Here is a 24,894-nt window from a genome sequence, read left to right on the forward strand (position 1 = left end):
TGAAACGAAGTGTTTAATTTCACACTGTTGGCTAGTTTCAACTGTTCATTGCATTTCAAGTGCACGTTTTCCATCTTCTAGCTCACATGGCATTATTCCATAATAAAGTACTGGTACTCAAGAAAATTTATATCCGAATCTGGACATACGGATGTGCACTTTATGCCCAATTATGCATTTTAGTATGGTTCATGAAATTTAGATGAACTTGAAGTGTCCTCTGACATAGTGCAAGATCTTTAATGTTTTACACGTACGAACATACGGGCTTCCTGTGTCATCATAGCTGTGCAAGAGCGGTGGCGTCTGTTATCTGGCACTCTCTGGCAACTGCTGAAACGAAACAGTTTCTAACAGGTCACGGGAAAACATTGCGGATGGTGGTTTGTAAAGCGTTACTTTCAAAGTAAATTTCCTTTTACACAAGATTAACTACATGCGAGAATGTACGATGAATTTCTTAAATCACTGAGCGTTTGTCTTTCGATTAAAAATCAACTCTTTGAGTACTACCATCTAGAAGAAATTCGAGCCCAGAAGATCAGACATTTACGTCATTATTTAAAATTTTACTGGCACATTTGTGTGATATATCTTAAAGTGTAACACTTGTAAAAAAGATCAACATTATATATGGAAGCTTAGCTTCTCTTGCAGCTTATTAATCTTCGAGACTAAGATTATATGTGAAACCTCTGTTTGTAGCAACGCTATGTATATTAATTTAAACCATCAACTTTTCTTGTTTGTGTGTTCGCACTACTTAAGAGTGATCTTGCTATTGGCTGAGTGCATCACGTGTCCTATGCTGTCATCAGCTGGCGAGATCACATGATATGAGCTATGACTGGCTTCCAAAAGTGCATCACAATCTTGATTTCAATGCCTTGGAAAGTAACATGCGGTGTTTGGTGGAATTCGAATTTATATCTCCGTAACACGAAAATATGCAGCGCACATGTTGCTGCTGCATATCAAAGATCTTTAAAACGTGCCCCCCCCCTCCAAGTTTCGTTTTCTGTAGAGCTGGGAAATTCTACGTCGGCATATAAAACCATAAACATTCAAAAGACCGATAAGTTTTACAGTTCCGATGAAAGTATACTCTCACATAACACGGGAAAAAATGTATTTTCACCCGGGACAAAGTGTATTTTCAACCGAGAAATCCTGGAAAAATCCGGGAATTTTTTTTCCTTGTCCTTGTGTACACCCTGTTATCTTATTTATGTCAGTAATTTTTGGTTCTCTGATTTACTTATAATTTGAATGACTTAAATAGTTTAAATTTTTTACTTATGTTGAGGCTTCTAGGTGAATTATTGCTGTTATCTTCCAGCTCGGCTCATATGGGACCGGGAAGGAGGAGTAAATAATGGTTTTCCTCAACGTATGATGGGAAATGAAGATTATGGTCAGATGCCACATGGAGGATTTGATGGACCCTTCCAGCAAAATCCGAATCCTCCCAGCGCTGTGCTTCCTGATGGCCTCCACCCACATCATCACCATCAGAATCAAAGTTATCCACCCCCACTGCATGCATCGCAACAGCAGCCACAATACTACAATGAAAATTATATGGTGAACTTAATTTTTAGTTCATTCCTTATTCCAGCCAAAGCATAGGCAGAATTATAAATTCCTTTATTTTTATTTTTACATAAGTGTCTAGCTGCTGGTTTCAAAGTAATGATTCTCTTTTGTAAGCTAGGTGATCTGGAAAAGTATATAACATTTCCATATTCTGCTTAACGTTCACACCAAATGCATCTACATTTTGTAACTGTATGCCAATTTGTGGTGTGTACTTAATGTTTTTACTGAAATGAATTCGTTGTGAGAATTTATTTACTCTGTCAAGTATAGTAGCATATTGTGAGGATTAATGGTGTAAATCTACACTGCTGTATCTACGTTGTATTCAGATTGTTGCACAGGTAACGTCAGATTTGGTAATGGTGCTTGAAACAAAAGTAAGTTAATGGAAAATAAGAGTTATTGTTATGTCTCCTACTTTTTGCCAATGCTGAGGCTACAAAGAAACATTTAATTAGTTGCTAATAAGCCTAGGTTCATTACATTATTTTTTTGTGTGCTTCATCAGCGGATTATAGTACTTCGTAGCATCAGTTCTTTCAATGCTTAGTCAGGAAAAGATGCCAAGTCTCATGAGCGGCAAAGTAAAATATTTCTTCTTCTTCTTCTTCTTCTTCTTCTTCTTCTTTTCCAAGCGCTTCAGGGGACCCAAAAAGAAATGAAAGGAGAAAGGGTAGATTAGGGTTTAACATCTTGTCAAAGACTTGATCATGAGGGACAAACAGAGAAAAATACAAACCCAAAGTAACAGTTGGATTCTTTACATTTTGGGAGCATCATGCCCACTATTGCATAATTTCCTTTCTGCAAGTGAGTGCAAACGTGTATCTACATGGTTCATTTGTTGGAATTATATCACCAGATGTAGATCTCTCTTTCTGTCTTTAACTGCAGTGAGTCATTCATTTCCTGTACCCAGTTACATTGTTACATTTATTTTTCTGGCTGCTTCTACCATGTTCTGATAAAGGTAAAAGTCATAAAGTGAAATTTTTATTTTAAGATGAAAAGATTTTCTAACACTCAACTGTCTACTTGCTGATAAAAGATTCAGTAATTGTACATTGTATTCATAAAATCCAATTCTCATCATGCCCAAATCTGACATTTCATGTGTAATAAACTAATATTAAAGTCCCGTACAGTTCATACATCACTAAGTAACTTTGTGACAAGTTTTTTGTTTAAATTGTTGACAAAAGTAATTGCTACATTGTATTATATCAATATATTATTTTCGTGCAGCTTGATCCACAGGCCATTTAAAGGCTCGCCAGTTTTATCAGATTGTACACATGTATTGTTTCTGCACTGTTTTTGATAGAAAGTAAGGAATGGAAAAAGCTATAAAGAGGAAACAAACCAATAAGTGAAAAACCAAATGAAATAAATTGAACATATTACTTTTGTATTTAACACCAAACAATGAAATATAACTCTGCACATGCAATGAGGCATATAACATAATGATAATATAATGTAAACTAACAGGGAAAAAAGAGCACTGCCTAAACGGCCTATGAATTGAAATGAAAGCATTTCTCTCCTACAGAGCTGCAATCGTTTTGCACGTAATAATTAAGATGTGTTGGATTGTGTTTTAATTACAAGTTTAAAGTAGAAATACATGATGCTGCTGCTGTTATGTGTAAGCAGCATGGCATCTGTAGGGGAAACCAGCATGCTATTTATTCTAGGTAGCTAGTAAAAGTGAACTGTCATTTCTTTACATTAATTGTTGCAGTCATAAGTATTTCAGAGCAACAAATGAACGTGTGCAGATTAATATGACAAATAGTCATAACAGATTCAAGGGAGATGCAGTTCACTGATTGAGTTTTTTTTTTTATGTAAAGTAATTATTGCTCTTTCTAATTTACAGCAACAAAGTTAGCAATTCTTCCAGTAAAAGCCTTAGAACCAAGAAAGACTGTAGATTTTACACACCATAATGCTGCCAAACACAGCTGAGAGAGATTTTTCTACGTCAGTTGCTTTTTGTCCTGTAACTGAGCCAACCAGTTGTTTTATGAGACTTATTGAAGTTGTGCAATAACAGCATTAATCAGTTGTAAGCATGAACACACAGACAATAGTTCTATGTTACCTAGGAAGATGAGTTTATTGACATTGTAAATTTTCTGAACAGTATTTTGCGTGCAGATTTAATTTTCGAAGTGATGAACCTACATTTATTTATGCTAATTATTTAAGTGTTGTTGTAAATACATTGCTATTGGACCAGAGGGAAGTGAAGAAAATTCTTCTCTGCATTTTGTGTAAATTTGCATTCAACATCTGACATGCACACTGCCAACACATTGCCAACTGCATTGACAGTAGTCAAATATAGCAACACCCCACCTCCATTGTGTCGTTTGTTGTTATCTCATTGCAGTCTGTATTGTGAGAGCGATCATCATTCCAGTGTAAGTTGGAGAGGGTCTTCTGGAAGATCTTATATGTGGCACATTAATTTTTTTAAAAAAGTAAATCAATTAGATGCTAATGCAAGAAGTTATTAACACTTTCACCACTGCCCTCTGTACACCCGGATGTTTGAAATTAGATTGCAAGGTACAGGAAAATGATAGGAATATGGTTCTTGCATCATTTCAAAGGTAACAGTAAGAGCTTTACATGAATGTGAGTTTATTTTACAATATAAAATACAAATGGGTGTTATAATTAAAAAAAGAAAACACACAAATGTCGTGAATAAAAAAGTTTTACATGATCTCTCTCTTGAGTAATGCCATTATACCTGTATCTAAATTTAAAACAAAATGTCACTGAACTATCTAACTGCAGGTACCTGTAAACTAGAGTGTTTTTAATAGTTCAGATGTAATTAGCCTTTGTGTGAAAATTGGGGAAACAGTGTGGGACGCAAAGGCCAACTCCACAGTCCTTGCACCACCATCTACTTTCCTTCCTAATGCGCTTACCCGTCTCTTTCTACCCTCTGTCTGAACATACTTTGCAATACCTAGTAGTATTCACCTTGTTTGCAGTGGGTGGGATCTTCTCTGGAAAGTGCCTTGCAAATGTCCTCTCAATTTGTGAGGATGAAGCTGCTTGTTGCTGAATAATATTTCCGCCCGTCTCAGACAATTTCTTTCCCACTTTGTGAATAAAGACTACTAGGGATACATTCTTCGTAGCCTTCTCTTTATATAAAATAAAACCCAGCCGCGGTGGCTGAGCAGTTCTAGGCGCTCAGTCCGGAACTGTGCGACTGCTACGGTCGCAGGTTGGAATCCTGACTCGGGCATGGATGTGTGTGATGTCCTTAGATTACTTAGGTTTAAGTAGTTCTAAGTTCTAGGGGACTGATGACCTCAGATGTTCCGTCCCATAGTGCTCAGAGCCATTTATAAAATAAAACTGTTGACAGTTGACATGATAAACAAGTGGGAAAACAGCTTTTTCCACCACTTCAAAGTTTTTCGGGCAAATGGATAATAACTGGAGAACTGATCTGCTCTGTCAACCCCAGCTTTATTCTTATTGTAATCAATAATAACCTCTGGCTTTACAATTTCTGCTATTTGGCCCTCACTTGAATACTAGTGCTGATAGACTTATGCTTTGTGTAAAGACAAAAAAATCTCGTTTTGGCTTCCAGTTCACTGCCAAAGAGATGGTGTTTCCTTTGAAAAGCGATCTCTCTCTCTCTCTCTCTCTCTCTCTCTCTCTCTCTCTCTCCATCCATATAAAGGCAGTGTCCTTTGCCAAAATACTGTGAACACAACCTTTTTACAAGGCCCTCGATACTATTGTCAACACTGCCTGCAGAACCTGTATATACATCACAGTTTAGCATATAACCAGTTGATGAATCGCAGATAGCATACAATTTTATTCCATATTTATTGGATTTGTTTTTCATGTAAACTCTGAAGCTTGTTCTACCACGAAAGGGACACATTGCCTTATCTATTGTCAGATTCATCAGTGGGCGAAAACTAATTTTACTTTTATTCACAAAAAAATCAAACAAAGGCCTCAATTTGTGAAGTGAGTCATGCTTTTCTTCGCCTCTGCTAGTGAATGTAGCATTGTCATTCAAGTGTAACATCGACAATGTAGCGCAAAATCGATGGCGACTAAACGATTTACTCGCAAATCCTGTCTGCGAAATCGTGTCTGTTGACCAATAATCACTGATTTTTGGCAATTTGGCGACGCACATATGCAAAATAATACTGAGAGACCAGTAAATCCCTTGCAATTTTACTGCAGACCACTTGTGCCAAACAGAGTTTATTTTCAGGCTACCTATGCGTTTCATTGCCGTAATAACGTTACCAGTGTACCGATTCGTTTAACTTTTGATGAGCCGAATAAGGTCGTCATCAAAGAAATAACTAAAATATTGAAGCTCCTCAGTGGCATTTGAAAAATGCGATGCTACGCCGACTACTTCCTGGAAAACTGGCAGTGCTGGCTGATCGCCTAGTTCCGACCAATCTTGCTCTTTGTGTTCAGTGAAGCACATACCACCAGGTACCACAGATGGTGACTGATGGTCTGTACCATTGTCTGCATAGAAAAAAAGTAATGCTAAGATTGGTACTAAAAGGTACTAAATGCAAGTGAAGTTATGAACACTACTCACAATACAAAATGCGGTAATGAACCCTTCACTTTATAAACAGTTGAGACATATACATATCTGAATCATCACTTGTACTTTCGTCTGGAGAGTATGAATCCTCTTTGTCAGAATGTCAATTTCAGATCCTGCATCTCCATAAAGAATATCTAAGATCTCTGCCTCCGTCAACTCGCTGCACGATATTGTCACGATCGTAAACACCTGTGAATGAACTGCAGGTAACTTCGTCTTCGCAATGCTCACAACCGCTCCCAGGATGATATAGCCGATAAGTGCTTGCCTCTTGCGGAAGAAGAATGAAATATCTCCACATTAGTTGACGAAACTGCTTCGGAGACCTGCTAAACGCGCTTACAGAGCCAAATAAAGGCTCGCCTGTACGGTATACGGGCACCGTCGCCAACGTCAGGGCGGCTGCGCCCGTCCCAGAAGCTGTTAGTGCAAGCCACAACAGAGGTTATGTCAAATTTGATCTTGTGGCCACTTTCTAAAAGTGCTGTTAAAGTGGATTTCTTGTGGTAGTACAGGCAATAATAGGGGTGAAACCACATGTTTGCTCTGCTTGCTGTGCTCCTTGTCTCAGGGTCATGCTAATACACCCAGCACTCATCCATGGTGATTAGGCAGCAGAAGTTATCTTAATTAGACTGTCACAGCAACATTCCCACCGCTGCCTCGGTTAGGCATATGGAAAACGTATGGCTTATGTAATTGTGGAAACCGATGGGCAATGACCTATTTCACTTCTGAAATGTTGTGCAAGATGAGAACTGATCCATGACTGATTTTAAGTTTTTCCACTATTCCCTCAACTGTGATAAAGCAGGTCGTCCAGCAACAGCCTCCTCCTCTGTTGTGATTCTCAGTTGTTCACAGTTGGTCACTTCCTCCTTCATCATTCAGGCTTGTTTTATCCCATCAGAAGCATCTGTGTCACCTAACCACTGTGTCATGTGAAGGTGTGTTGTTGCCATACATGTTCGTTAACTCAGCACAGGTTGTTTCGGCATTGTTCCCCTTCAAATGCAGAAAATCATAGCACAGTATTCCTTTTTGTAAGTGGGATGAGGAGCTATTTTATTTGGTTCCTCTAGCAGTATGTGTTGATGTGGGGGTTTCAGTGTGTACCAAAACTGCAGTCGTACCTGCGAACACAACAAAAATTAATTATGTAACTTTGTTTCATGGTGATAATTAAAACCTTATGACTACCACCTCAAACGTAGTTTTGCAATTGCTTGAGCTCTTGTAAGAGGTAGGACCAGAAAAATACAGACAGACATGTTTCCGATACGAAAGATGACATTGCAACACAAGGTGCATCTTAAATGTTCACCTGTAGATCTACAGTAATAATAAAATGGCATACTTCTCTTCTTTTATTTATTTATTTATTTATTTATTTATTACTATGGCGTCACCTGAATATACACAAAGAAAACTGCAACCAGTCACTTTTGAAGTACAGTATACTCATAATTATTTGGGGTAATGTGGGGTTGCAGATTAAGAATTAAGTTCTCCCTCTAAACCTAGATCTTCATGAAGAAATTTACCATTTTAAGTACACATTGTGCCTGAAACAATGACACCTCATGTCATTTTTGGCTAAACCATTGCAAAAGAGCAGCATCCAATTCATTAAATGTATATCTCTTCATGCTTTTTTGTGCAGATGGTCCAGAATTAGAATTTTATTTCCTGAGAAAATCTTGTATTTTCTGCTTATTCTTTTTAATGTCCCGAACAGTCTGCTTCGATTATAATCAGCACTTAGTTTTGCAACAGTTTCCCATTCTCAAATCTTTCAGTTAATTGTAATTTTTGTCTTAATGTCAACACATTTCTTCACTTCTCTGTCATCTCTTTTACAAAGTTCTTTCAAATTGCTTCATTAACACCTATACACCAGACAACATCAGGAAACTGAGATTGTTTTCGATTGACACGGGACAAGTTGGCTGCTAACAATGGAAACGATAATCTGTTGTCACACAACAGCCATTTAAATAATGTAAATGCCAGTTCTTGTCAAGTGATGGATTGTTTATCACTGTTTCCTAGAGGCAAACATTACACACTTGTTTATACTTGAATAATCGGAAGTAAATTGTATTTGTTTATTTCCATGAGCTAGTTTTTGAGCCTTTACAGAGCTCATCTTCCACGATGGATAAGCTTAATCTCTGACTGCATGTTTCATAGCATTTGGGAGAGTAAGATCCATGTACAGATTGTAATATTTGGCGATGTCACTAAAACAATTTACCGGAACATGGAAGATGTAGTAAGAGAATTGAATGGATGACTGAAGTGTTGAAAGAATCCTAGGAAAGTGTTTTAGTCTGTAAAACATGTAAGGATGTAGAGGCTATCTCACTAGGGGTAAAATAGATACTGCCTACAGGAAAATTGAAAAGACCTTTGGAGAGCCACTTGTATGAATATCAAGAGCTCAGATGGAAACCCAGTTCTAAGCAAAGAAGGGAAAGCAGAAAGGTGCAAGGAGTATATAGAGGGTCTATATAATGGCGATGTACTTGAGGAAAATATTAGGGAAATGGAAGAGGATGTAGATGAAGATGAAATGGGAGATACGATACTGCGTGAAGAGTTTGACAGAGCACTGAAAGATCTGAGTCGAAACAAGGCCCCGGGAGTTGACAACATTCCATTGGAAGTCCTGACAAAACTCTACCATCTGGTGAGCAAGATGTATGAGACAGGCAAAATACCCTCAGACATCAAGAAGAATATAATTCCAATCCCAAAGAAAGCAGTTGTTGACAGATGTGAAAATTACCGAACTATCAGTTTAATAAGTCACAGCTGCAAAATACTAACGCGAGTTCTTTACAGACGAATAGAAAAAATGGTAGAAGCTGACCTCGGGGAAGATCACTTTGGCTTCCGTGCAAATGTTGGAACACATGAGGCAATACTGACCCTACGACTCATCTTAGAAAATAGATTAAGGAAAGGCAAACCTACGTTTCTAGCATTTGTAGACTTGGAGAAAGCTTTTGACAATGTTGACTGGAATAATCTCTTTCAAATTCTAAAGGTGGCAGGGGTAAAATACAGGTAGCGAAAGGCTATTTACAATTTGTACAGAAAGCAGATGGCAGTTATAAGAGCCGAGGGACATGAAAGGGAAGCAGTGGTTGGGAAAGGAGTAAGACAGGGTTGTAGCCTCTCCCCGATGTTATTCAATCTGTATATTGAGCAAGCAGTAAAGGAAACAAAAGAAAAATTCGGAGTAGGTATTAAAATCCATGGAGAAGAAATAAAAACTTTAAGGTTCGCCGATGACATTGTAATTCTGTCAGAGACAGCAAAGGACTTGGAAGAGCAGTTGAACGGAATGGACAGTGTCTTGAAGGGAGGATATAAGATGAACATCAACAAAAGCAAAACGAGGATAATGGAATTTAGTCGAATTAAGTCGGGTGATGCTGAGGGAATTAGATTAGGAAATGAGACACTTAAAGTAGTAAAGGAGTTTTGCTATTTTGGGGAGCAAAATAACTGATGATGGTCGAAATAGAGAAGATATAAAATGTAGACTGGCAATGGCAAGGAAAGCGTTTCTGAAGAAGAGAAATTTGTTAACATCGAGTATAGATTATAGGTGTCAGGAAGTCGTTTCTGAAAGTATTTGTATGGAGTGTAGCCATGTATGGAAGTGAGACATGGACGATAAATAGTTTGGACAGGAAGAGAATAGAAGCTTTCGAAATATGGTGCTACAGAAGAATGCTGAAGATTAGATGGGTAGATCACATAACTAATGCGGAGGTATTGAATAGAATTGGGGAGAACGGGAGTTTGTGGCACAACTTGACGAGAAGAAGAGACCGGTTGGTAGGACATGTTCTGAGGCATCAAGCGATCACAAATTTAGCATTGGAGGGCAGCGTGGAGGGTAAAAATCGTAGAGGGAGACCAAGAGATGAATACACTAAGCAGGTTCAGAAGGATGTAGGTTGCAGTAGATACTGGGAGATGAAGAAACTTGCACAGGATAGGGTAGCATGGAGAGCTGCATCAAACCAGTCTCAGGACTGAAGTTCACAACAACAACAAAATATTTTGAGCTTTTTTCTCGCAGAAGGATTTCAGAGATGTGATGCTAAAATTGTTATATGTCAGTACAGGCCATATAGAAGTGTCGTTGAGAGATGCAGGGGAAACTGAAAGGAAACTTTTTCATATGAGGTGAAGTTGTTCTCATGAAGCCCTGTTAGGTAAACTTGGAGAATTGGTGCTCAAGAAACACTGCTTAGATTGTTTTGGCCATAAGTATTAGGTAATAGAGAATGGAGCACATACCCAAGTATAAGAACAATCATTTTCCCTCATTCCGTATGCGGATGATGGAACAGTATGAGGACAAAGATCTCGCTGACAAAGTTCTTAGATCTGTTTCAAGATTAATAAAAAACTTCTCAATTGAGCAGAGTGCTCTGAAAGGTCTGTTCAATTCAGTTGCATTGTTAGGTGCTGTTCTTTTATAACAGCGGCTGTTTCCAGCTCCATCAGTGGTATTCCATTGCAAGTCTGCTCCCTGACTATTGTGGGTGTTGGATCTAACACATCTTTAAATTAAAGCCATGTCCCTGATGAGTCAGTTTTCATACTCAATTTCAACTACTTCCACTGTGATACTCTTTCAGAAGCTGTGTATATATTTTTACTTGAGTAAAAGCATTGCCACTTGTATGTGCTATGTTCTGTGGATCCTTATATAACCCTATCTTGAGTAATAGGATTAGCCTCTGGTGAATTTTTTAGGAAAATGGGTATTGTACAAAGATTGATAATTTTGCATTATGTTAGGGGCATGCTGTAGGGAAATATTTTGGTTGACTCTGGTCTGTTTGACCAGTTGACTTGTCTGTGTGTGTTCAAGTATGTGATACTGTCCCTCGTTTACACTCTGATTGTCAAAAATTAGAAGCATCTCAGTTGTGTTTGGAGCTCCATTTCAACTTTGCTTGTTAGATGAGTCAAGTCCATGTAGCATCCTTTTTGATGTTATTAAATAATAGTACATATTGACTGCCTCTGGAAATTTTGTTATTCTGTTGAGCCTTAGGCAAGCTTAAAACTTGAAAATTATTTCACAGTCATTGACTTTGTTTTCAGTAAGTGTATTAGCAGACACACCTTTGAGTGTAAATGAAAAAGTATCACTTTCTTGTTAACAATAGAGATATATTTGATTATATCTCATATTTTGTGGGCACTGACCCATATTTTTAAAACAGAAATCACTAATTTTGTACATATACAAACCAGTTTGTTTTTATACACTTAATACATGACCAAAGGGCAAAATGCAGTAGCACTTAAGAACTGCTTGTTTTTCTTGCTGTCTGTCCTTCAATTAAATCACAAATTCATTACTTTTTAGTGAGCACTACTTTGAGTTTTTGGAGTCATTATTGACTCTGGGGAAAGAATGATTGAATGTTTAGAGGAGCAAACTATTTCAGTAACTGATGTTGTGTGACTGATTTCAGCTATCTGTAAGTGAGAGTATAATGCTGGAAGTCCTTTCTTTATCTCCATGGTGGTGTAGGGTTTAAAGTAATATGCAGTGTGTTGCAAAACCAGAAGAACAAATAAAAATTAATAGCTTTTTATGGCTACGTGGTACAAGGGAAAATACTGTTATATTTTCAACAGATAGCAGCTGATTATTCAATTTGTTTCACAGTTTGCTATAAATGAAGGTTCTTCAGCATTTGCTCTCACTAAAAATTTCTTAAGACTGTACTGTGCAGCTTGGTGGATGTCCTATGCTGTTTAAATGTTATGCGCTAAGCTCTAAATTTTATGGTTTATGATTCATAAACAATAGGGAAATATTGTGAATACTAGTAAATTTATTTCAAATAAGTTTTTATGTGCAAAACAGTTCAAGTGAAATTACTAAGTCTGTACTTTATAAAAAAAATGCTTGTGATTTAATGGTGCGCTGCTTGTTTTTCAAAAACTTTGTCAGTGTAAGAACTACACACTAGGACAGCAGTTTTAAATATTATATACATTACCCCGTCATTGGCCCTTTGATGAGGCAGCATATTATCCCTAAAATTGGGGTGAAATCTGGAATTTATGTTTACAACATATAACATTGTTCTGCTGTTTGTCTAGTTTCCACATGGATGTATAGGCAATAAAACATTTCTGTAGTTAAAAAAAAATCAGAGCACTCTAATTTCATGTTTATGGATATCTTCTAGCTGGCTGTGATGGATCTGCTTGCTTTAGCATGAACTTGCACTGAAATTTTCTGCATGGTTACTTGTATGTAAATATAGAAATATGTTGTAGCTATGGTAAAGACTGTGTTAAATAATTTTATCTCTGCCAGTAGCTTTGTCATTTATGTTATTAGGAAGAGAACCATATGTATTTGATGTTCTTCATTTTCACAATATTAAGGATTATATGGAAGTCTTCCTATTTACCTGTGATAAGGGAAGCGGAATGACATTTCAGATCAGACTAAGACATTAGCAAGGGTGGAAGCCTGAAAGACATCTTGGTATAAATAAAGTTACACAAAATGTAATTGGTTGCCAAGTAATTAGGGCATTTTCAATTGGATTTTGAAGAGCATTGGTAGGTATGAGAACAATGTGAAAGAACAGTGATTGTTGTTGTTGGAATGGGAAGTAGACTGCATCAGTAGATGCTTTAATCTGATGTGTCTGTTTTAGCCAAACCACTGTGGTACTTGTAAATGGTCACCTTATCTACATGCATGATATGAGTGAAGATATGTGGGGTGTCAGTAGTCCATAATAGTCCAATTAGCTCATACAATTACACTTCGTGTTCTGGTATTGCCTTGTCTGTGGCCTATTATCAGTGCTGCTGCTTAAAAATGTTGGGTTACAATGTAACTATGCCTCTGTAATCATAACTCAAAGGACCCACATTACCATATCCTATTTGTGTGTGTGTGTGTGTGTGCATGTGCATGTGTGCACTCTGTATGTCAAGGTCATTGCATGCCTAAATTCTTACTACCTCTCAGTAAGAGGTAAGCAGGTTATGGCTTGTCCCAATTCCATCAACAACATCTAGCCTTGCTTGATAACATGTGAACATCTTAAATAAAATCACTATCTCTTAACATTGTGTGGTAGAGTGTGACAGTAGACTTCCATATTGGTAAATTTTGTGTAATCTGAATAATAATATTTTATCTTTCATTTCACCTGCATTCCCATTCTCCTCCAACTGCTGATGTTGAAGTTCTTACTAAATAACTTTGAACTGTTAAATGTTAAGCAAGTATATTATTGATTTGTTTGAGGAAGCAGTTTTGCAGACCAAATTAAAATTATGTCTCATTGCTGCTGGTATGTCTGTTATACTTTTAACTTCCCTATCTTTTTGACAGGAATAAGGCTGTATGGCAATAGTGTACTTGCACACCTGATTTAATTTTTATTCTTCATAGTAATGGAGAAGTCTCACCACATCTAAGTTTAGATTACCATAATAAACAACACAGCATAATTACAAATGATCAACATTCCACAATTTCATTTCTGACACAGCTTGTTTTGCAGAAAAGAGGTGGAATTGTGACAATGATGTGCTAAAAGTTATCTTATTGCAACAGAACCCTATAAGGCTATCTTTGTCATATATTGTGCTATTATAGTTTGTTAACATTATGCTATTACTACTTCCTACTTATTTTGTATGTGTGTAGGGCATTCAAAGAAAGAATAGTGAATGTTTCATAAGCTCATTTTTTTGTGCTCTTCAGTTTCACTTGACATGTAGAAAACATAAATTCCAGATTTTACAATAAAATATTATTTGGTATCAGAAACTCAAATTTATCAGTTAAGAAAATGTCTAATATTCATTTCAAACTTAAGTCATTTCATTCATTGTTTGGACTATTTTCCCACTGCCACAGCACTTTTCTACCAATTATACCAATAAATATGTATATATATGCTACAATGTTTACCATCACATTGCAGTGTCACTGCCACTGCCCTATTATGATTTAGGCTGTATTTAATTTTCATATTTATTTTGTGCATGTAAATTAATAGGTGTATTTTTAAATTAGGTGATAGTTGATGTTTCAAATACAATGCTACATGCAGTTTATTGATAAGCTTTGAGCTCAAATGTAATATTTAAAAGAATCTTTCTAAGAGCCAGCTCTCAATTTTTGAAGTCCATAATTTGGCTTGTTGGATTTATTGTGCAGGTTTGTTTTGTAACTAATTTCTCTGTTTCACATTCAATTTTTGTTATTAGAAACAACCTCATATGCAAGGTAATCTTAGGTCAATAATGGAATAATAAATTAAAACTTAGAAATATTTAAATGATGAATATTCTCAGAACAAATAGAATTATATTTATATTTGTAATTGTACACACATATTAGTATTACAATTAAAAGTTTCATATGATAAATGGGTCCAGTAAACGTTTCTACTGTGTGAAATTGATTTGACTTTGTGGAGCCATAATTGCTTAGCCAAAGCAGGTGTTATTGCTTTGTTTTTCATGTTTGTGTTTATAAACTGTTTCTTTCTTTCCATTGCCTTCTGTGGCCTATGTTATTGTAAGTTCTCATCAGTCAATCAGTATAGAAATGGCTGTACCAAAGGCAGTGGGAAAGTATGTCTGCAAACTTTCCAAAAGGATATATTTATAAATTATGTCATCATCACACCTCTCAAGAGGAATCTCTTCCCCTTTTATTTTTTTCAGCAATTTCTTAAGGCAAAAATAGTGCATTTCTTAGGAAAGCAGGAGTTTATATGTACTGATTGCATGTTCAAAGAATATGGTAAAAATATCTCCGAGGAGAAAATCAAATAATTACTTATGCTCTTTTGTTTCACTCGTTGTGGTGCTTGGTTTATAGCAGGGGTTCCCAAACTTTTCCTCTGAAAGAACATTTTGATAATCCTGGTATTTTGATGGAACACCTTGTTTATTTTGAAGATTAACAGAATTTTTGATTGTGAGAAAAAATTGTTTTATTCTGTGATTACTTCTATTTATATCATAACTAATAACCCAGAAATCATAATAAAATTTTAAAAAAGTGAATTCTGCGGAACACAGTTTGGGAAATCCTGGTTTATAGAATCACTCACAAAATCAGAAATATTGATTTGCACACATAATGTTAACTAATATGCAGATCAGTGCATATCAGTTCGTTTTCCAAGAATATGTCACAGTAACCGTTTGCATTGTTTTTGTCATGAGAATAAATGGAAGCGCAAACAGCAGTAAAAATGTGCAGGATCTCTTGCTGTACTGGTTGCAGGAGCAGCCTCCAACTCATGCCCCTGTACCAAGTGGGCCTGAACCATGGTTGAATCACAGCATGATGCAGCAGCCACCAGCTCATCACCAAATACCACCCCCACAGGCCCCCCCTGACAATTTTTTCTTGCCCCCACCACGGGATACTTTAATGTTTCCACCTCCACAGCAGCAGTTTCCTCCTTTCCAAGAACAGGGACCTCGGTTTCCACCTCCTGGCAATTTTATGCCACCACCTGATATGCACATCCAGGTAACTACATTTGAAGTTTTCTGTAGACATACTTGTTCTAAAATGTTGTATACACACACACACACACACACACACACACACACACACACACACCTTGTTTCACATTTCTTTGAAATGCAGTAACTTGTTTGTTTTCATTTGTAAAACAGGTTTATTTCCTTACACTATCACTTCTATATTTTAATATAATCAGTTTCAGCTGGGACAAATGGTCATCTTCAAGTCAGTGTGTGGCGATGTAGAGTTAGCCTCTTTGAGGACAATGCATTTTTACTTGTACAGGTTTCTCAATGAAGGTAAGACAACTATGCTGCACATTGATCTGAAAGAGACCATTTGACATGGATGAAGCTGACATGAGGTACGATAGAATGAGTTCAGACATGCAGGAATACATCTTATCTGTTATATCAGTGAAAACAATCAATGTTTGAAAATATAATATGGATGGATAAAAAAATTTCTTACCAAGTGGCAGTTGAAAAAAGCACTTAAAAGATTTGTCTTTCCTTCTTTTACCATCCAGCATGTCTCCCCTGACCTGAGGCTCTGTATGACTTTTCCGTGACTCTTCCCCACCAGTCCTTTCCGTTCATCCCTCTCCCTTTCCCTTCAACCATTCTACCAGAAGAAAGACCCACTGGCTCGAAAAGGTTGTCCATTTACACGTCTTTTATGTGATTTCTCCTACTGCCACTTGGTGAGTAGATTTTGTGTCTTAACTACTATTTATGATTGTGTACTGAAGCATTAACCTTTTAGTATATTTGTCTTGAGACATTGTATTAACTATGTACTTCTTGAATTAAAAAAGGATTTTAACAGCCTGTTTTGTAGGTAACAGTAATATAAGTATCTTTAAGTAAGTGATATATCAACGAAAATAATCACTGTTTAAAAACATAAGGTCACAGGATGAAAAAAAAATTTCTCCTCAGATGTTGAGAGGATAAAATGTACTAAAAAGATGTGGAAAATGCAAATCAGTGGCTCCTTCTGGCAGAAAGGTTGTAGGGAAAGGAGGAGGTCTAATGAGGTTTAAGAAATGAAAGAGTTATGGAAAAGTCACCCAAAACTGCAGGTCAGGGGAGGGCTACTAGATGGTACGAGAAGGAAAGAATCTTATACCATAAATTGAAGTAGTGTAACTCAAAGTAGAAAGTAAAAACTAGTTCTAACACTATTCAAGGCAGAAGATGCGTATATTCTTACCAGCCATGTGGAGAATAATATCTGAAGCTGAGTTAGATGTCATAAAAATTGAAATTGGTGTTTAGAACTCATAAATAGTTATTTTACAAGGAGAAAAATGAAGATACACGAAAGGGAAAATCCCCAGCATCAGGAGACCCACAAACTACAGAAAGGGAATCAGGGGTAACAGATTTTGAAAATCTGCCACATTTTATGAACCAAAATCTTTTACTCATAATGCTTCACATCATTTAAGGAGATCCAAATATTTAAAAATTAAACCTAAATGTTAATGTCTTAATAAAAATCGTGAAAACTTTAAATTGATTGAATTATTTTCTTGGAAGGAATGAGATTCCAAGAGTTGAGTTTATATTTTCTGTCAGATGATATTTGTAACATTTTTAATGTATTGTTCTGTATAAACTGATTATATTGATGAGCAGTTAAATTAGATTAAACTCCACTGTGAAAAGATTACTGTTATTTCTGAAAATGGGGCAGTTTGCCATAGCACCATAACTTGCTTTCATCAGACCTTTTGTTGCCTACCCGCACTAACCTATCACATATGAATCATAGGAGAATGGTTTGATGAACATTCCACAGTAAAACTGTTAATACAATAGAGGCAGACATGCACACTTTGTACTATGCTTTGACCAATCTTTGTGGTCTGTAGGTAGCTTTTGACCAGGCACCAATGAGTGCCTCTCCACAGCAATTTCAGTATCTTTTATAGTCCATATCACAGTGACTCGTTGGTCCCATTAAAGCAAAAAGTTGGATGTGCACTACACATCAGTGGTAATAGGTACACGGTTTGGAACAGGTGAGGAACCTACTCTTTGATATGAGTAATAAGTAGTAGTTATTGTTACATATTCCAGTTCATTACTTTTATAGGCAAGTCTGTAAGTTAGTATCCATTTTCTGGTTGTAGAAAATTTATACTATTTGTTTTTATAGGGTGCATTTCGTGTTCCACCTCCTGGTCAAACCATGGGTCCTGGTGGACGATTTAGGCAGCCAGTGTCTAGATTTCAGAATATGAATATGAAGCGAAGGGTACATTATCAAGGTTAGTGAAAAATTTCATTACCCTTGCAAAATGGGCCATACCATAATAATTAACTGATTGTTCTCATTTATTTTGTACATAACCTCTAGCTTGGATGCACTACTGTGAAGGCAAATTTGCTGAAATGAAGTTTTGGAGCAGATACAGTTTTAGTATTGAAGCATTCTCAGTTACTGGCTGTGTCGTTCCTAATGGTTTTGATATTATTAAAAATAATAATTACACTGTTAATTTGTTAATTGCATGCAAAGTTGTAATTTCTAAAAGTCCAGAAACTAAGATTTCTTGCAAGAGCAAATATAAATTTTCTGGTTGCAAATGTGAACAGGCATAAAATATGAAATGTAACTGTGTTTCTGCAACAGGTCCACCTAATGGTCCTAAACGGATTGCTTCTCCAAAGCAACAAAATGTTGTCAGTTCTAGTCAACATTCCCAACAACCAGAAACTTCAACACCTCAACAGCAGCCACCTGTGAAAGTTGTTCCTGTGAAGCGTCTGGACTCTACCCCCAGAAGAAAGAAGGTATTATAATCAGTTATATACTCGAGTATTAGTTGTGGATCCATGTTTTCTGTGTTATAGTCACTGATGCCATAATGTAGCATTTACTCTCATTTTTTCAGCTTATTCCAGTTATTCTGCTGTCTTCAAAATTGTTATTTGTTGTATGTGTTACTTTCTAAATTTGTGTACTACATGTGTCTTTGTATAGTTATTTGAGTGCAGTTACTGTGTGGCTGCATGGTCTTTAAGTTTTCATGTCCTCAGTTGAGACTTTTCTGTCTGCTTGTTTTTTACCATAGTAATTTACCATAGTAATTTAAAATTTAATTATGATTCTTTCTGTGTATTCTCATTTTTCCCCTCAAGTGTCAATAAATGAGCTTGAAGAAACTTTGAGAGTGTGTAGAGTGGGCAAAACATTGCAATACATGCCCAATTTCACTCTCAAAGGGTAATTTTATGTTTAGAGGGAATATTTTTGAAACAATGATATATAAAAAATGTTTTTCATATAAAAGTTGAGATGTAGTTAAAGTTCTTGAGAACTGTATAATTAACTTTTGTAATAATTTGAAATTTTGCAAAATACCCCACTGCCATTATTTTGAAAACATAAGTTAAAGAAGTTTTCAAGTCACATACATCCCTGTGTAACAAAGCTAGTTTCTGGAACACCATTTCTGGAAAATAAGCTGTACATGATGCTCTGAGAGAGCATTTTCAACATACCCAATTAAAATATCTAAACTTTCATTGCTATTCTAATTATTTATTTTACTTATATTTGTTTTATGTTTTAAATTGTTATTTTATGTTTCAAATTCATTATGTGTTTGTGTTTTTTTATTAGGTTACTGTTTCATGTGAGTGTATTTTTTAGTTGAAAATAATAAGTAACTCATTATTATGTAGAAAATAATTACAATAATGATAATCTGTAAGGAAGTGCTTAAAACATAATTTTTTTACATCCTGCACAAAAAATGGAAATTTTTTCAATAATATACATGATGGAAAAAACAGCATAAAACAAAATCAGTAGGATTTCAATTTGTCACGGGTGATCGTCTAAATATCATGATATGTATCAGACATATTTCAGTCCATTGATAGATCTTGCTGAAGAGAATTGATTATGTAAAAATGACTGCAGATTTAATAATTCAACAAAACTAGATTTGAAGGTAGTCTCTCAAAGTTCTTCCAACATCGAAAGCTGTCCTCCATGGCTGTACCTTTTGTACCTTTGCCATCGTGCCATTTGGGATCACCAGTTGAAAAAGTTGGTTGTCTGCAGGTATGGTGCTCTCAGTAGTCCTTTCACATTTATCTCTGCAACAATCTAATAATAATAATAATAATAATAATAATAATAATACAGATATTTCTCCCTCGCTGGGAAAGAAAACATCTTTCAAATATCTTTTGACCTAGTCAGACGTTTGTATACCAGATTTTGATGCTGTCACAGGGACATTTGGTGCTTGGGAAAGAGATTCTCAGGCCAAACTCAATATTAGTTTCTTTTAAAGCTATGAAAAGGTGGGTGGTCTGTCTGTATGTGTGTGTTTGGGTGGGGGGACATTTTTAGCATTGTACCAGAGGATGACAAACATCTGGTGATCCCAAAGGGCTCAGTGGCACACATACAGTCGTAGAATGTATACAGCTTTTGATGCTGGAAGAACATTGTGAGAAGATTCTCAGATCTAGTTTTGTTAAATGATAATGGTGCCCATCTCCAAAACAATACAATCAAGCTGCAGTCACTGGTTCATAATGTATTCTCTTCATAAAGTCTTACCAGTGGACTGCAGTATGCCTAATACAAATTCTATCCCTCCCCCTCCCTACCGCAGCCTCCTCCTTCCCCCCACCAGTCTCCACTCCTTATCATGCGCTGGTGCTGCTGCTCACAGTGTAGTTTCAGCTCTCTGAGACTGCAGATGTGTGTGCAAGTTGCACTTGTGTGTGTGTGTGTGTGTGTGTGTGTGTGTGTGTGTGTGTACTGCTGACAAAGGCCTTATTGGCCAAAAGCTATGATTGTGTGAATCTTTTTATTGTGCCTATCGCGGCTCAGCATCTCAGCTATATGGTGAATAGCAACTTTCCTTCTCTCGTATGGTTACATTCCATCCTGGATTTTCCATTGTTTGATTAATAAAAATCAGGGTATTTAGAGGATCACCTGTGACAATTTGAAATCCTGCTTAATTTTGTTTCCTGTTGTCTTCTCCATTGTGTATGTTACGTGAAGAAATTTCATTTATTTTATGTGCATGGTGTGAAAAAAGTTTTGTTTGCTACATTTCCTTACAGATAATAATTATTGTAATTATTTTCTATCATAATAAAAAATGAGTTACTTATGCTTTTTGATCACAAAACAGTTAACTTAAAAAAGAAAATCATGTATGTTAAACATAAAATAACAATTTAAACATAAAACAAATATAGGTAAAATAAATAATTATAATAGTAAGGAATTTTCACAAAATTTAATTAGTTATATTGAAAACACGCTGCCAGCACATTGTGCAGCTTATTTTTCAGAAATGTTTGTGACTTAAAAGCTTCTTTCATTTATGTTTTGACAAAAGTTTCCATTTTTCAAAATTAATTAATGGTAGTGGGGTGAAGTGTTTAGCAAAATTTCATGTTGTTACAAAAGTTGATCATACAGTTTTCAAGAACACTGACTACATATCACCTTTTATAAGAAAAAGATTTTTTGTATATCATCATTTAAAAATATTCTCTCTAAACCTAAAATGCTAAATTAGCTTTTGAGGTGTGTTTCAGCCCTTGAAAGTGAAACTGGGCACCCAAGAAAAATCAAAAATAAAACTATCCTGTGAGCTAGTTTCCATTTGTGCAAAGATAGTCTGAAAAGTTTCCGACCTCAACAAGAAAATATCAGTACTTGTCAACAAAAGTTGGGGAATTTATATGTGTATATCTAGTAACATACCAAAATTTCAGACATTTTCGATATGCATTTGTTGTTTGACAGTTGTTTTAGTGAGTTGGTGTATGTGCTTTCGTGAAAATTGACAAAACCAAATATTAAGTTGTAATTGGAATTTTGTTTTTGAAAGTCACCACAACAATGTAAATTAAACACAAGTTTGACACTGTTTACAGGGACTCTGCACCGTTATTTACTATAGTGAAATTTTGGGCAGCTGAATTTAAATGTGTTCATACTAGCTTGGGTGAGAATGAACATTCATATTGGCCAAAAACTACAATCACTAATGAGAACATTGCTCAAGTTTGCCAGATGGTTGTAGAGAACTGTCGAGTTAAACTGAGAGAGAGAGAGAGAGAGAGAGAGAGAGAGAGAGAGAGAGAGAGGAGAGGCACAACAAAAAAAAGTTTTACACATTTGGCTTTTGTCCAAGGCCTTCTTCACAAAAGAAAACATACACATTCACAGAAGCAAGCACTCCTCAAGCACACATGACCGCTATCTCCAGCCACTCGAGCCAGACTACTGGCTTGAGTGGCCGAAAATAGCAGTCATGTATCCATGAGGTGTGGTTGCTTGTGTGAATGTGTGTGTTTCCTTTTCTGAAAAAGGCTTTGACTGAAAGCTGGCTAAATGTGTAACAGTCTTTTCATTGTGCCTGTCTGCAACTCAGTGTGTCATCTTTACAGTGAGTAGCAATCTGTCATTTTCAATATTTTTGATATTCCAACCATGACTTTCCATTGTTTAAAGAACATGTTTATCATGTGTTGACTGAAAATTTAGGGATGAGTAAGCTGACCATATGCTAGGTGCCAAGATTGCTCACTCTGTGCTGTCTGGCATTTCAGCAGTTGGCATGGTGATAATTCCACGAATTGTGGGTTCAACAGCTTGATCACCCTCCTTACTTACCAGATCTAGTCCTAGGCAACATTTTTTGTTCCCTTGGCTAAAATTTGAGCTCAGAGGACAGAAATTTTTGTTGACTGAAGAGGCTATCTCCTTTGCAAACAACTGTTTTGCAGAGAAAGACACTCACTATTATGTGGCAATGGAAAATCCAGTATGGAATGTAACAGTATTACGAAAAACATAGTTGCTATTCACTGTATAGCAGAGAGACTGAGTTGCATATAGGCACAACAAAAAAGACTGTCAGAAAATGAGCTTTTGGCCAACAAGGCCTTTGTTGGAGATAGAAAATACACACACACACACACACACACACACACACACACACACACACACACACACACACACACAATTATAGACTTATGATGAGATTATATTGAAAAATAGAAATTAATTTCAAGTAAAAACTTGTAATTTCTTTGTTAGGTCAGAACTTTTCAGACTACCCTCATACGATGGTGTTGTTAGTATTGTATCTCCCGAAGGTTTAAATTAATTTACAAACTTCATTGTATTCTTTCTACTTTGGTGAAAATTGTGCTAAAATGGTACCATAATTGTTTGTAGGATTAAGAGCTTTGAAAAACTGTTTGTTAAAAACCATGTTCAAATCAGTGTTTCACATCTACACTGTTTGTCCTATTAATATGCCTTTACTTGTGTGTATATATTGTAATTAGTCTTCCCAGTCTCCATCTGTAATTCCCTCATAATCAACAGGACATTAAACCCTAATTTCCCTTGCTTACTTACCCCAGTCTTTCTCTGATGACCTTCCCAGTTTGCACCAAAATGATATTCTTCAAATCCCATATCACACACCACATATCCCTACCCTTCAATAAAGTTTTGAGAAAGAAACGTGGGTTAGTAAGAACAGGAGATTCTGTCTCATCATCTGTTCAATAACCCCAGTCATGAAGAAGAACCTTCAGGGATGTGGAATAAGTCATGTTATACATTGTATCAAAAGGAAAATCTACTTGCAGAAACTATTGAATCACAAGAAGACAAAATGACCAAGAAGATAAAATGGCTGACTATTACTTACATTGAGAAGGCAAAATTCCAGCAGTACTGATAGCTATGTATAAAAGTACAAAAATTATACTAGCTTTTGGAGCTATTAGTTCCTTATTCAAGGAAGAAAGAGGAAAGTTTGGGGAAGGAGGAGCATGTAACTCAGATTCCCAAATTGAGAAGGGTTCCACTTGTTTCCGAGAACTGACAACAGAGTGAAGGGCAAGACATAAAAGAGATAGTAGGTCAAGTATAATATGTTGGTAAGCATTTCCAACCAATACCGTGTATTGATGAAGAAGTTTTATTATGCCTATTCGACCATTGTACTTATACAAACCAGTTATTGTAGGGCTCACATTTGTTTAATGAAGTAAATTGGATTTGTAAATAAATTATCAGTTGCTTCTGGTCTTGTGAATGTTGCTGTTGGGAACAAGTCAGAGGTGGACACTAGTAACTCTAGATACCATTGACAAGTGCTATCCAATATGAAATCAGTATCAAAATCGCCACATTAGCATGTTACCATATTTTACACTGAGAATATTTGTAAAACTGACTTGTTCCACATCACAGGAAGAGGTCGCAAGTATGAGCCATGAAACATGCAATTAACTAAGTGTCTTGTGTGATTTGAAGTCTGCCTATGAATCACAATTCCCAAAAAGCTATTCAGTGCAGTTTACTATGGTCTGGGTCTTTATTCCACATTTTGTAAATATTCCCACACTCTCCTTGTACACACTATCTGATCAAATGTATCCGTACAGCCTTACCGCTATATGTCATGAGAAGCAGAGCCATCAATGAGGAAGAGGCAGGGAGTATTGTGGTGTCAGTAGAGAAGCAGTAACAATAGTGTGTGTCGGCAAAGAAAGCTCAGTGATATTGAATGTGGACTAATCTGTCACCTGAGTAACAAACCCACTAAAGCTGCCCAAGTTGACTCTTGGTGGTGTGATTTAGAAGTGGAAATGTGCGGGAACAACCACAGCTAAATTGAGGCCAGGCAGACCTCGTGTACTGACGGACAGGGACCATTGAGCATCACGGAGAGTGGTTGTAAAAAAATTACATGAAATCAGTGAAAGGAATAACTCATGAGTTTCAAAGTGCTACAAGCTGTCCAGCTAGCACAATGACTGTCCTGAGGGAGACAAAAAGAATGGGATCCAGTGATTGAACAATTCCTCATAAGCCACACATTTCTGTAGCCAATGCTGAGAAATGCTTCGGATGTTGCAAAGAGTGATGCCACTAGACAGTAGATGACTGGAAATGGGCAATTTGGAGTGATGAATCATGCTACACTGTGGCAGTCAAATGGACAGGTGTGGGTTAGGCAAATGCCTGGTAAATGCTACCTGCCATCAGGTGTCGAGCTAACATTGAAGTA

General features: G+C 36.4%; 1 protein-coding gene across 2 annotated transcripts in view; it reads left to right on the plus strand.

Moving 5' to 3' along the window:
- The window catches only part of LOC126095214 (RNA-binding protein 33-like), a 225,247-nt gene that overhangs the window by 112,595 nt on the left and 87,758 nt on the right, over positions 1–24,894 (plus strand). The window contains exons 8-11 of one of the 2 annotated variants that reach the window (XM_049909950.1): positions 1,340–1,584; positions 15,555–15,806; positions 17,970–18,081; positions 18,447–18,607. In XM_049909950.1, coding sequence (XP_049765907.1) covers positions 1,340–1,584; positions 15,555–15,806; positions 17,970–18,081; positions 18,447–18,607 — 770 coding nt within the window. The remainder of the gene's footprint in view (positions 1–1,339; positions 1,585–15,554; positions 15,807–17,969; positions 18,082–18,446; positions 18,608–24,894) is intronic. The other variant, XM_049909951.1, reaches the window with a different exon arrangement.

The sequence above is a fragment of the Schistocerca cancellata genome, chromosome 8, assembly GCF_023864275.1.
Source record: "Schistocerca cancellata isolate TAMUIC-IGC-003103 chromosome 8, iqSchCanc2.1, whole genome shotgun sequence".
Taxonomy (NCBI): domain Eukaryota; kingdom Metazoa; phylum Arthropoda; class Insecta; order Orthoptera; family Acrididae; genus Schistocerca; species Schistocerca cancellata.